Here is a 13,709-nt window from a genome sequence, read left to right as displayed (position 1 = left end):
AGAACCCCATAGATGCACGATAACTTACTATAGATTCCAGAAATGGCAAATCACTCTAAAAATGAACTACCATCAAAAGAATAAACAATAAAACAATTTCTTACCTAGAGAATGCCTGTATGATGACCGAGCTTTATTCCAAAGCATTGACAACATAACAATATCATTGATGGTGAAATTAACCCTACATTCACCAGTGTAAGTCGGACTGCATGCATTTCCTAGAAGTTGCACACTTCAAGTCCAACTCCAGAATTCGAATCCTTCTTATTTTTGTCTTCATGATCATTTAATAATTTAAATGACATCCTGTTGAAACAATTTAATGTTAAATTCATATTAAATATTGTTTTAAAATTTTAAGAACCATAACTTCCACCAAGCAAATACTTGACTATCAAGCTCAATAATTAACTATCACAATTCAGAAGAAGTAAAATATTATACTAGTAATTATTGTCAAAGAAATGGAATAAATGACTTGGAAAATCACAAACCATTTTTTAAATATAACTTTATCTACAGATTTCTTACCATTTCCACACATGGCTTCTTTCCAAATCCAAGAAGGAGAAAGAAGCTAAGAGGGGCTTTGCTTCTCTACGTTTCGAGCCCTTCTGATTACCGTCTCCATCTATATTTATCATGTTTTATTGGAAACCTGTTCAAACAATTTAATATTAGTTACATGTTCACTTGATTTGTTATTATTTTATTATTATTGGTAATTACCATTGTTAGCATCCTGTGTCTTTGACCAGTTCACAAGAAACGTTCCTGGAAATAAAAATATGTGATTGTCCATCGCATCCAAAGCAAGTCTATATTATGAAAAAAAAAAAAAACAAGCAATTAAAATCCAATCGGCAGAATGGCAACGCGAAACTGATTTTTTTTAAAGAGAAATTTAGAATTTTAAAGGCAGAATAATAGTTTTGATAAACGTTTTATGTATTTTGGCTATAGAACGAAAGCAACTCTTCATGACGTGGTCACATCAATATGGAAAATCTACAATCATCATCGAAACTTATTTTCAAAAATCATAAATTCTAACAAAACTCCAATTATTCGACCTCAAATAAACTGTGAATCTAACACTTCACAGTAGATGAGTAAACAGCAAGGATGTGAACACTGAACAGGCAAGATGCCAAGATGGACTCCAATGTTAGAGCACAAAACTAGCATGTTATTGAAGTCATTCATGTTCAAAAAATCTAAGCAATGCTAATTGAAACCTATAAATCACAACACAGAAACGCATTCCACACAATCAAATAATAATCGAATAAGGATTAGAGCTAAATAACTTTAGGTGTACTTTCATTTATGGCAAGCAAAAATGGTGGGTTGCAGTCTGTCGCAACCATCTCAGAAGACGAAATTCGAAGCACAAATAAGTTCCATAGATAAATAAGTTCGAAGGCAAGAGACAAGCCGGCAGACCCGTAGATGAAAATTACTTCTATACCTATAGAGAACGGGTTTTAGAGGTGCGTTCAATTAGACTAACTCAGATTAATTCGTAAATAATGGAAACTGATCTGCCTTTAAAAAGAATATTCTAATAAAGCCAGGGCACTATCAGCATATCTTAACTATTTATATCAGTTTCTACGAATTTATTATTTTTAATTAATTGATAATAATGTTAATGTGGATATTTTTCATCTGATGTGGTTCAAGTTATTGTCACATTACTGTACGTTAGGGAGATTATAAAAACTAATTCTTTGCATTGCTCTTATCGTTCTTATATGTCAACTAAAAGACGGAAAAAGTTTCCTTCTAAATTGGGGGTTGGAAATTTCCGGTAATTTCCAACTATTAATTTTTTTTCACTGATGTTCCACAACAACTTTAATACATTTTGGTACCTTCGGCTCATTTAATAAGGGACAAATTAATTTCTTAGGGAATAAAAACATTTTTAAACTGGGGGTTGAAGGTACACCTCGGTAATTTGCAGCTACCAAAATGTGTTCACTGATGCCCTCAGCAACTTTAATACATGTTGGTCCCTCAGCCAGTTCAATATGAATGCAATTATTGAGAAATAAAAGCGACGTTTTTAAATTAGGGGTGCACCCTGGTAATATTCAACTATAAAATGTTTTTCTCTGATGCCTTAGAAATTGCCATTTATAAATTGGGGGTTAAAAGTGCACTCCTGTGATTTCCAATCATAAAATTCACTTCATTGGCGCCTCACAACGACGACGATAAATGAGCTTTTTAAATTGGGGTTGAAAGTGCTCACCGACAAATTTCAACTACAACAGTTTTTTGCCTGACACTTCACAACAACTTCAATACATTTTGGAATCTTCAGCTCGTTTAATAAGGGAGAAATTAATTTATGAAGAAAAGAAGAAATTTATGAAATATATTGGGGATTTAATGCATTAGTTACTGGGGTATTTCCAACCATAAAAAGAGTAGTTTTTATCACTGATGCGTCACAACAACTTCAATACACTTTGGTACCTTCACCTACTTTAACATGAAACGAATTAATTTATTAAGAAATAAAAACGAGGGCAAATAAGGGATAATTTACTGTATCGAAAAATAACAATGACGTTTTTAAATTGAGGGTTAAAAGTGCACTTCGGTAATTTTCAACTAAGAATTCCATTCGCTGATGTCTCATAACAGTTTCCTACTTTTAGTTCGTTTAATAAGGGAGAAATTAATTTATCAAGAAATTAAAACAACGTTCTTAAATTGCATTGGGGTTGAAAGTGCACCGAGCTAATTTCTAACTATAAAAGCTTTTTCACTGATGTCCCACAGCAACTTTAATACATTTTGGTACCTTCAGTTTAATAAGAAAGAAAGTAATTTATCAAGAAACAGAATTGCGGGTATCAATTGATTAGATTTTACTAGAGCATTGTTCAAATGTAAATGATGACAGTAGTTATTAACAAATATACGGTAGGAGGTATTACTGGCTTAGCGTTGCAGTCGATATTTACTCATTCACTTATGTGCTATTGTTGTTAAAGCATGTGCATGTATATAAAATTATTTTAATAGTTTATGTGTAATTCGTAGCTGAAAACTGTACGGTAATGAAGATCATTTATCACATTTTTTGGACATTTTTCATCACAAACGGTAAGTTACGGTATGTATTAAGAATGGTGACAATTTACAAAAAAAAATAACCCCATTCACTGAAGTTGCCGTACAAGAGCTTGAGAGAAAAGAACTGAGTTGGACTTTTTCAGTTGTTTTCTAATAAGAAATAGCAATTTTTTAAGTGGTCATTAACTATGGGTCATAATTTTTAATAGCTTTTATCCTTACAACTAAGAGGCCATTCAAGTACTATACATGAACTATCGCAGAAGGCATTTGTCCTTATTAATGTTAACCTTAAGTTAATGAGGGAAAATTTTTCTTGCTGTTGTCACACCTCCGCCGGGAATCGAACCCGGGACTTTCGGCTTTACGCACCAATGTTCTGACCACTAAGCTACGAGTTTGTAGTGGATAGAGAATTGGAAATGAATTTTCACATTAATATTTCATATTAACTACTATTAAAAATTACAAATGTCAAAACCTTTGACCCTCTCCATTATAACGCTACGTGACGTTTTCTTTTATCCCTGTTTCCCCTTTTTCAACGTTACGTAACACCCTAGTGATCACTAACCATTATGGTTATCTGTAGAGTATAGAATATTAATTCAAAAGCAAATGTTTAACAAAAAATATGATGTTACGCAAATCATCGGTTAGCCCCCCAACCCTTGTAACGTATTATTTTTTACATTTCACTCCCTAACTGGGTTACGCAAATCTTGAACGGTCTCTAAGCTAACCTTATCAGTATTCTATATTCCGTTTTGTACTACATTTAAATGAAGTTCGATGGTATAATTATTATGCTCATTTTGAACTGATTCAAACAAGTAAACAGTTTTAAAAATTGACACACCGTCCTGATTTTTGTATATTATTTTAATAATCATCTGTACTTTAAATTATGAATATGTAGTCGTCAAAAGACTTAACTTTTCATTGTTATGCATAACTTTTTTTAAGTCATTTATGATGTATTGTTATGAGTATCAGCATGAAGTTTTTGCTTATACAATCAATCAAATCTTAAATTAATGAACTTACATTCTGTGAAAGACATGATTACGGTTAAATAAATTCAAAATAAGACACAATAGAAAATAAGACACAGTCATAATAGTGTAAAATTGTAAAAATTTCAACTACGTTTTATTAAATCGGCAAAATTTTCATCGTTTCGAACTGAAACTAAAACTGATGATTTTGATTATTTCTCAGCTGTACAAGACATCAGAAATTATGAAAGTTATGCAGTTCCAGAAGCATGTAACAATCATATTCCTTGTAATAGAAATTATCTGACGAATAGTCCTGATACATTAGCAAATGTCGCTAAAAGGGATGAATCTAATATTAAAGGTAATAAAAATGTTTACAAAACAAACTATCGATCAGTTAGATCTAACTGTATCTATTTCTTCTTACCAAAAGACAGAATCTACGACAGTGAGAGTAATAGTGAAAATTACATCCCAATGGGGCCCAGAACATACGATCCACCCGAAAACTATTTGAATTCTTTACAAAGTTTAGAAGGCGCTCCTCAAACTTATTCATCTTCATTATTTAATGATCATCAAAGACAATTTACTCAAACGCCAAATTCTCCAGTAATAGTTAAATATTGGTTAACTAATCATGATGATCCGCAAAAATATTCGAATATTTATTATTTAGATGACGTAATTTCTCTAAATTCAAAATTGGGATTTCCTATATTCAGTAATGGTGATATCGCATTGGTACAAATACTTTATCAGAATCCCCAAACAGATTTAACTGAATTTAAAGAAACCGTCCCGTTTACCAGCAGCTTCACATCCTCAGCTGACAATTACGAAGAAGTTATTAATTCTAATCCGCAACTGACATTGGATCACCAAAACAAACCACAATTTGAATCAAGTTATCGCTACAAGAGACCATACAAATTAGTTCAAGAAATTCCTGCCCATAGTACATATGCCGTACCGTATCACCAACCGAATATAGAAAACAACAAAAAAATTAACAAAGACTCTTCGGAAAATGAGCTTTCATTTTTTTTTAACGATAATAAGTTTGATAGTAACGATATGACTACTGATACTTCTATTTACGAAGATATCAGATCATTTTCGATCCCGAATTCATACATTTCCAAAGGAAAAGGTAGAATTAAGGAAGCAACGAGTACTCATTATAACAATTATCAAAGCCGAAAGAAATTATCTAAACCAATGACTTTGAATAATTATGAAACTGAAGAAAATAATGAATGTTTGCTATCGGAATTAAAACGATATTTACAGGATACGATAAAAAAATGGCTTCAAAAATGTGAATCAAAAGAAAAGTTAAATTATTCCCAACTTTATGATTCATCGTCACCACCTAATCATCGTCAGAGTTCGAAAAAAACTGGTAAATATAAACATAAGCTAATTATATTTACTGATTATGTAACTGGGCAATTTTCAGAGAAAATTTCATTTTCACCAGAAGATTATTATTTTATTAAACAGCAAATACAGTTACTCAATGCACTATACAAATGTCAGAGAAAAAGAACATACTCGTCATCTAATGAAAAAAGTTTACTGCAATTCTTAACCAAATTATATGCAATTTTCAAAAGAAGCGAAACTTCTTTGAAAAACGTAGATATTCAAAAGCAATTGGGTATGTTAAAAGCTACTATTATTTATTACGTTTTACAATTGCTTTTTCTTTTACTTTCAGACAAAAAAGAAACTACTGAAAAATATTCGAATAAAAAAAATGAATCAACATTGCCTATTGACAAATCTGTATGTTTGAATCGCATAAATACAAAATATGAAGTGCGAAATGCTACAAAAGATTTGCAAATGGAATTTCTAAAATTATGGCAAAACAAGAATGATCCGCATAACAAAATTAATCACTTCTTTTTTACAAAATCAGAACATCGCCCGCCGAAACTTTGGTTGGACATCAGTAGTATATATTATGGAAATGAAAATTTAACGATCACAAAACCAATGATACATAAAATATTTCCCATTATTGATCAAAAAAACAAACGAGAAATTCACAATTTCCGCTACTTTCCATTTGATCGCAGTTTCAAGGCTGGTACTGGGATCGCCTACCATATCACCAAGGCAGATTTTCAGGATAGAAATATTACTAATATCAGTAACGAACCGGATAACAGAATTATTGGTGGAGAAAGAGTTAATATCCAAAAATACCCTTATCAGGTGGCGATTTTTCAAAATGAAGAATTCATATGCGGAGGAGCAATCATAAAAGACAAATTCGTTCTCACTGCTGCTCATTGTTTTGAAAGGTACTTAAAACAAACAACACTAAGGTGTAAGTTTATAGATCAAACATAATACAATCCAACCCAACTCAATCAAGCGCAACCTATGCTAGCCTAACCTAACCTAACAAAACCTAACATAACATAACCTAACCTAACCTTGTATAGGTTTTATGTAGTAAAGCAACATCAAATGAATGTACCATTTTTTGATGGTATGTTTTACAGGAGCTTATAAATTTATAGTAAGTAAAGAGTTAAAAATCTCCCCAAGGATCTAAAAAACCGTCAAAAATTTAAACAACTGTAAAGTTTTGAATCATGGACTTGTACAGTGTTACGATGTATATCAGATGATTTTGTAAAATTTTAAAAATCTGAATTCCGTTAAAATGTCTATTGTTAAAAATTATACATTTCACATGATTTCCTCTGTTTTCTTAGAGCTTGACAACTGATTAGTCTTATTGGCGCAAAATTCCTCTTATCTTTATATTTTAAGCACGTATCATAAGTGGTAAGTATATAGTAATTTAATTACAGTTAGTTGCTATAGTTCTACATAAAAGCAAACCAAGTAATTACATGAGTGATTTCTTAAAACAATAGCGAATTACGCCTTATTGTAAATACAAACTGCTAATAAAATCAAGGATGATCAGTTTCTGAAATGTGAAATTACTCTTTCGTTAGTAGGTAGTCCTACAAATAGAAATAAAATTAATGACTTCAAAATTCAATAGAGATTAATTATTTTAATGAATGAATAATGAATTTAGTACTAATCGAAAATTGTTAATTGAACTACTTAAAAGTTCATTATTAATTATCTTTTTAATCTACATCATTCTTTTCTTTTTTTCTTCTTGAATTAAATTTTCTCATTAAAAAAAATTGTGCGTGAAAGTGCACGAATTGAGAATGCCGAGGGAAATTGAAGGCTGAAGAATTTTTGTGGAAATAATCGATAGACAGAGGGTAATAAAAAACGTTTAGAGAGAAATAATAAAATCACGGAAAAACAATGTGATTTATTTGAAATACTTGCTTTTAAAATGCAAATACAAAATAAAAAACACCTATTATTATGTTGCATTCAAATTCTTTTTTGAGAAAAACATTTTGTATTTTATTTAAAATACATTTCCAAACGTATTTTCTGTTTATAAAATGTAAAATAGGTTTTTGTCGTTAAAAGTTTTACTAGTAGGACAAAGGGACATTCCAATTCATTAACCGAAGAGAGTCCAAAAAATTCTAAATTCCTTGGAAATGGATAATTTAAAATATTGGATCGATATTGTTTTCTGGGTTCAATGTTATGGTCCATGGAATTTTAAGTTCCAAATTGATATCAACACCTGCCAAATCACCACTTATCGTACCTACCTTTAGCAAGAAACTACGAAATTCTATGAATTACGACAAAGCAACCAGCAAAACAAAATGGAATTGATATACACCAGCTGTGTAAAACTAAAAAATACAAGATATTGTGGTGTGCTAATAAATGGCTATAATCCAAAATTCATAGAAAACGATTCGAAAAACTTCACTTATTAGATAAACTCAAAGCTAAAGAAACTATGCATTCCATTTCTTTCTCTTATTACAATGAGTAAAAGATCAGAAACAAAATGGATTTGTAAATATTTTGATATTAAATGACTGACGTTGATTTTACATCAATAAAATTATTTTCAACCCTATTTTCGCTCTGATCATTCACGGTAAACAAACTATTTTTTTTACAATTAAAACGGAAGAATAGAAGAATTATTTGTTGCTGAACTGAAGAAANGATGAAGTAAATGTAGGTACTACAAAAAAGTATTTATTTGAAAAACGTATTTTGAAAATACGTATTTTGCATTTAACATTTATATTTTAGATTTACAATAACAAATCAAAAAAGTATTTGCATTTTGTATTTAAATACCTTACAAAAACTATTTTGCACATCTCTGTTTGTACCAAACTAGAAACGTTTGCTTAAAAATAAAACATTGCTTTGTAAGAAAAAGCAATCATAAAGATAAATAAATAATTAAAGACACATTTTAGCAGTCTTGATGCTAAAGAATATCGTGTGAAAGCAGGAATAACGAACTTGGACGAAGACGGACAAAGTCGAAACGTCGTTAAAATATTTCAACACGAAAAGTATACTTTGAGTGACTACGACATTGCTATTATATTGGTAAGTTCAAATTAGAATAAATTTTAATTACCAAATTCAATTATTACAAATTTTTAATTAATAAAGTTATTATTAAGTAACCAAGTTCAAAAGCAGCTGAGTACAACTGTTTTTTTAATTATCTATCTAATTTTTATCAATATTTTCTTTCATTTTGTCGAAAACATTCAGTAGCATAAATAATTTATTAATTAGGAATAACATATAGATACTAATACGTAAAAATATTGGAGAAATTTCAAAATACATTACATTAGTACAATAACACACCTCCTACAGTCTCGACATGACTCCAACTATTCGTTTTCTGAGCACTTTCAGTATTAAAAACTTAATCATTTTTAAATTTTAACACCTAGTATACATCAACATCATCATAAAGTCGTCAGTCCTAAGACTGGTTGGACACGCACCTCCACTCTTTCCTTTCCCTAAAACTAGAACAACCCCATATTCTTAACTATTTGCGAACAGTAATCTTATCCAGGTCTACCTCTACCTCTCCTAACTTCCGCTTCTGGCTCTAATATGTCTCTGTCTAGACTTTCATGCCTGAGAAGATATCCTACCAACATTCGCTTGTAATACCACATTTCGAACGCTTCTAAACTTTTCTTTTCCGCCGCGCCCACTGCCCATGTTTCGCACCCGTACAACGCCGTGCTCCAAACATACGCCTTTAGCAGCCTTTTCCGAATTTCTAAATTAACCGTTCACGAGCATAGAAATGACTTCTTTTTATTGAAGGCAACTCGACCCTGCGCTATCCTCTGCTTTATATCCCTACTACTCCTTCCGTCCTGACTTATCTGACTTCCTAGATACCTAAAATCAGCCACTTCTACTAATTTTTCGTCTCCTATCTTTATATTCGCTCTTTCACTACTTTTTCTTCCTTTGCATACCAGAATACAAAAGATTAAAACAGTTCTTTATAGGTTGATAATCCGTTTGTATTCGATAAGAATGTGGCAAAGATAAGGTTGCCTAATGATGACATATGTTTAAAAATTCACGACGTTGTAACTATAACAGGATACGGCACTACTGATGGAGTTTCGGGAACATTAAACCAAGACCTTTTCTCCATTAGCCTTAAATTGACATCTCTGGAAAGATGCGCAAAACGGAAACTTTTAACCGTGGAAAATATAGCCATAACAAACAAACAGATTTGCACAGATTCTCCAGTTAAGCAGGGCACATGTCATGTAAGTGAAAAGCTCTCCAAAATCCTTGTATAAAGTTTCAGTAGTTAGACATTTACTGCAGACCATAGAAAACGAAAGCTTCCGAAATTAACATCAGGAATCGTTCAAGAAATAAGAATTTTAAAAAATTTTCAAATGTGCAGCCTATAATCTTTTTAGGGAGATTCTGGTGGGCCAATGGTGATAAACGGATACATCGTAGGGATAGTTTCATGGGGAAGTCCATGTGCCATCGGTGACCCTGACGTATTTACTAATGTTACGTATTTCCTTAAATGGATATACAATATTATTTTGAAAAAATATGGCAATAAAAGATAAGTAGTTTGTTTCTTTGATTGTGTCATGCTTATTAATTTACTAATATAAAATCATCTGTACATCTCTTTCTTTTGAAATAACTTCTTCATTATAAAAACTTCGCATTTTCGAAAGACCTTCAAGTTTAAAAATCTAGAAAGAGTGTTCCTTTAATCGCCTATACTTTTGAGGCGATCTACGAGATACGCTTTAGCAATAAATAAAATTACTAATCTGTATAAGTTATTAAAATTGAAGTACCTGCCTTCATATAGTTATTTGTACTCTTATTCTCCATTCTTCCTCTAATATTAAATCAAGGGATAAATCAAAGCCAACAGGGGTTAACGGTCTTTTGTTTATCAAAAAACTAACTTTCACTTAAAAAACTAGTCTTGAGAATGCCCAACAATTAAGGGCAAAACGTTGGCTGTTGTTTTTTGATAATTATAAAATCTTTAACACTTGTTGGCTTTTATATAGTTATTTGTAAGATTACTCTATATTCTTCCCCTAATACCAAATCGATGAATAAATCAAAGCCAACAGGGGTTAAAGGTATTTCGTTTATCAAAAAACCAACTTTGACTTAAAAAACTAGTCTTGAGAATGCCCAACAATTAAGGGCAAAACGTTGGCTGTTGTTTTTTGATAATTATAAAACCTTTAACCCTTGTTGGCTTTTATATAGTTATTTGTAAGATTACTCTATATTCTTCCCCTAATACCAAATCGATGAATAAATCAAAGCCAACAGGGGTTAAAGGTATTTCGTTTATCAAAAAACCAACTTTGACTTAAAAAACTAGTCTTGAGAATGCCCAACAATTAAGGGCAAAACGTTGGCTGTTGTTTTTTGATAATTATAAAACCTTTAACCCTTGTTGGCTTTTATATAGTTATTTGTAAGATTACTCTATATTCTTCCCCTAATACCAAATCGATGAATAAATCAAAGCCAACAGGGGTTAAAGGTATTTCGTTTATCAAAAAACCAACTTTGACTTAAAAAACTAGTCTTGAGAATGCCCAACAATTAAGGGCAAAACGTTGGCTGTTGTTTTTTGATAATTATAAAACCTTTAACCCTTGTTGGCTTTTATATAGTTATTTGTAAGATTACTCTATATTCTTCCCCTAATACCAAATCGATGAATAAATCAAAGCCAACAGGGGTTAAAGGTATTTCGTTTATCAAAAAACCAACTTTGACTTAAAAAACTAGTCTTGAGAATGCCCAACAATTAAGGGCAAAACGTTGGCTGTTGTTTTTTGATAATTATAAAACCTTTAACCCTTGTTGGCTTTTATATAGTTATTTGTAAGATTACTCTATATTCTTCCCCTAATACCAAATCGATGAATAAATCAAAGCCAACAGGGGTTAAAGGTATTTCGTTTATCAAAAAACCAACTTTGACTTAAAAAACTAGTCTTGAGAATGCCCAACAATTAAGGGCAAAACGTTGGCTGTTGTTTTTTGATAATTATAAAACCTTTAACCCTTGTTGGCTTTTATATAGTTATTTGTAAGATTACTCTATATTCTTCCCCTAATACCAAATCGATGAATAAATCAAAGCCAACAGGGGTTAAAGGTATTTCGTTTATCAAAAAACCAACTTTGACTTAAAAAACTAGTCTTGAGAATGCCCAACAATTAAGGGCAAAACGTTGGCTGTTGTTTTTTGATAATTATAAAACCTTTAACCCTTGTTGGCTTTTATATAGTTATTTGTAAGATTACTCTATATTCTTCCCCTAATACCAAATCGATGAATAAATCAAAGCCAACAGGGGTTAAAGGTATTTCGTTTATCAAAAAACCAACTTTGACTTAAAAAACTAGTCTTGAGAATGCCCAACAATTAAGGGCAAAACGTTGGCTGTTGTTTTTTGATAATTATAAAACCTTTAACCCTTGTTGGCTTTTATATAGTTATTTGTAAGATTACTCTATATTCTTCCCCTAATACCAAATCGATGAATAAATCAAAGCCAACAGGGGTTAAAGGTATTTCGTTTATCAAAAAACCAACTTTGACTTAAAAAACTAGTCTTGAGAATGCCCAACAATTAAGGGCAAAACGTTGGCTGTTGTTTTTTGATAATTATAAAACCTTTAACCCTTGTTGGCTTTTATATAGTTATTTGTAAGATTACTCTATATTCTTCCCCTAATACCAAATCGATGAATAAATCAAAGCCAACAGGGGTTAAAGGTATTTCGTTTATCAAAAAACCAACTTTGACTTAAAAAACTAGTCTTGAGAATGCCCAACAATTAAGGGCAAAACGTTGGCTGTTGTTTTTTGATAATTATAAAACCTTTAACCCTTGTTGGCTTTTATATAGTTATTTGTAAGATTACTCTATATTCTTCCCCTAATACCAAATCGATGAATAAATCAAAGCCAACAGGGGTTAAAGGTATTTCGTTTATCAAAAAACCAACTTTGACTTAAAAAACTAGTCTTGAGAATGCCCAACAATTAAGGGCAAAACGTTGGCTGTTGTTTTTTGATAATTATAAAACCTTTAACCCTTGTTGGCTTTTATATAGTTATTTGTAAGATTACTCTATATTCTTCCCCTAATACCAAATCGATGAATAAATCAAAGCCAACAGGGGTTAAAGGTATTTCGTTTATCAAAAAACCAACTTTGACTTAAAAAACTAGTCTTGAGAATGCCCAACAATTAAGGGCAAAACGTTGGCTGTTGTTTTTTGATAATTATAAAACCTTTAACCCTTGTTGGCTTTTATATAGTTATTTGTAAGATTACTCTATATTCTTCCCCTAATACCAAATCGATGAATAAATCAAAGCCAACAGGGGTTAAAGGTATTTCGTTTATCAAAAAACCAACTTTGACTTAAAAAACTAGTCTTGAGAATGCCCAACAATTAAGGGCAAAACGTTGGCTGTTGTTTTTTGATAATTATAAAACCTTTAACCCTTGTTGGCTTTTATATAGTTATTTGTAAGATTACTCTATATTCTTCCCCTAATACCAAATCGATGAATAAATCAAAGCCAACAGGGGTTAAAGGTATTTCGTTTATCAAAAAACCAACTTTGACTTAAAAAACTAGTCTTGAGAATGCCCAACAATTAAGGGCAAAACGTTGGCTGTTGTTTTTTGATAATTATAAAACCTTTAACCCTTGTTGGCTTTTATATAGTTATTTGTAAGATTACTCTATATTCTTCCCCTAATACCAAATCGATGAATAAATCAAAGCCAACAGGGGTTAAAGGTATTTCGTTTATCAAAAAACCAACTTTGACTTAAAAAACTAGTCTTGAGAATGCCCAACAATTAAGGGCAAAACGTTGGCTGTTGTTTTTTGATAATTATAAAACCTTTAACCCTTGTTGGCTTTTATATAGTTATTTGTAAGATTACTCTATATTCTTCCCCTAATACCAAATCGATGAATAAATCAAAGCCAACAGGGGTTAAAGGTATTTCGTTTATCAAAAAACCAACTTTGACTTAAAAAACTAGTCTTGAGAATGCCCAACAATTAAGGGCAAAACGTTGGCTGTTGTTTTTTGATAATTATAAAACCTTTAACCCTTGTTGGCTTTTATATAGTTATTTG

At 31.2% G+C, this 13,709-nt stretch overlaps 1 protein-coding gene across 1 annotated transcript; it reads left to right on the top strand.

Annotated features, from left to right (window-relative positions):
- Positions 1-2,977: 2,977 nt before the first annotated feature.
- Positions 2,978-10,120, top strand: LOC108745240. The gene is made up of 8 exons (XM_018481379.1): positions 2,978-3,126; positions 4,318-4,458; positions 4,531-5,502; positions 5,560-5,760; positions 5,821-6,412; positions 8,453-8,588; positions 9,527-9,799; positions 9,959-10,120. The coding sequence occupies exons 1-8, from the start codon at positions 3,081-3,083 to the stop codon at positions 10,118-10,120; spliced, it is 2,523 nt and encodes an 840-aa protein (XP_018336881.1). The 5' UTR covers positions 2,978-3,080.
- Positions 10,121-13,709: the final 3,589 nt, after the last annotated feature.

The sequence above is a fragment of the Agrilus planipennis genome, unplaced genomic scaffold (genome assembly GCF_000699045.2).
Source record: "Agrilus planipennis isolate EAB-ADULT unplaced genomic scaffold, Apla_2.0 scaffold38, whole genome shotgun sequence".
Classification (NCBI taxonomy): Eukaryota; Metazoa; Arthropoda; class Insecta; order Coleoptera; family Buprestidae; genus Agrilus; species Agrilus planipennis.
This window is presented reverse-complemented; position numbering and strand designations above follow the sequence as displayed.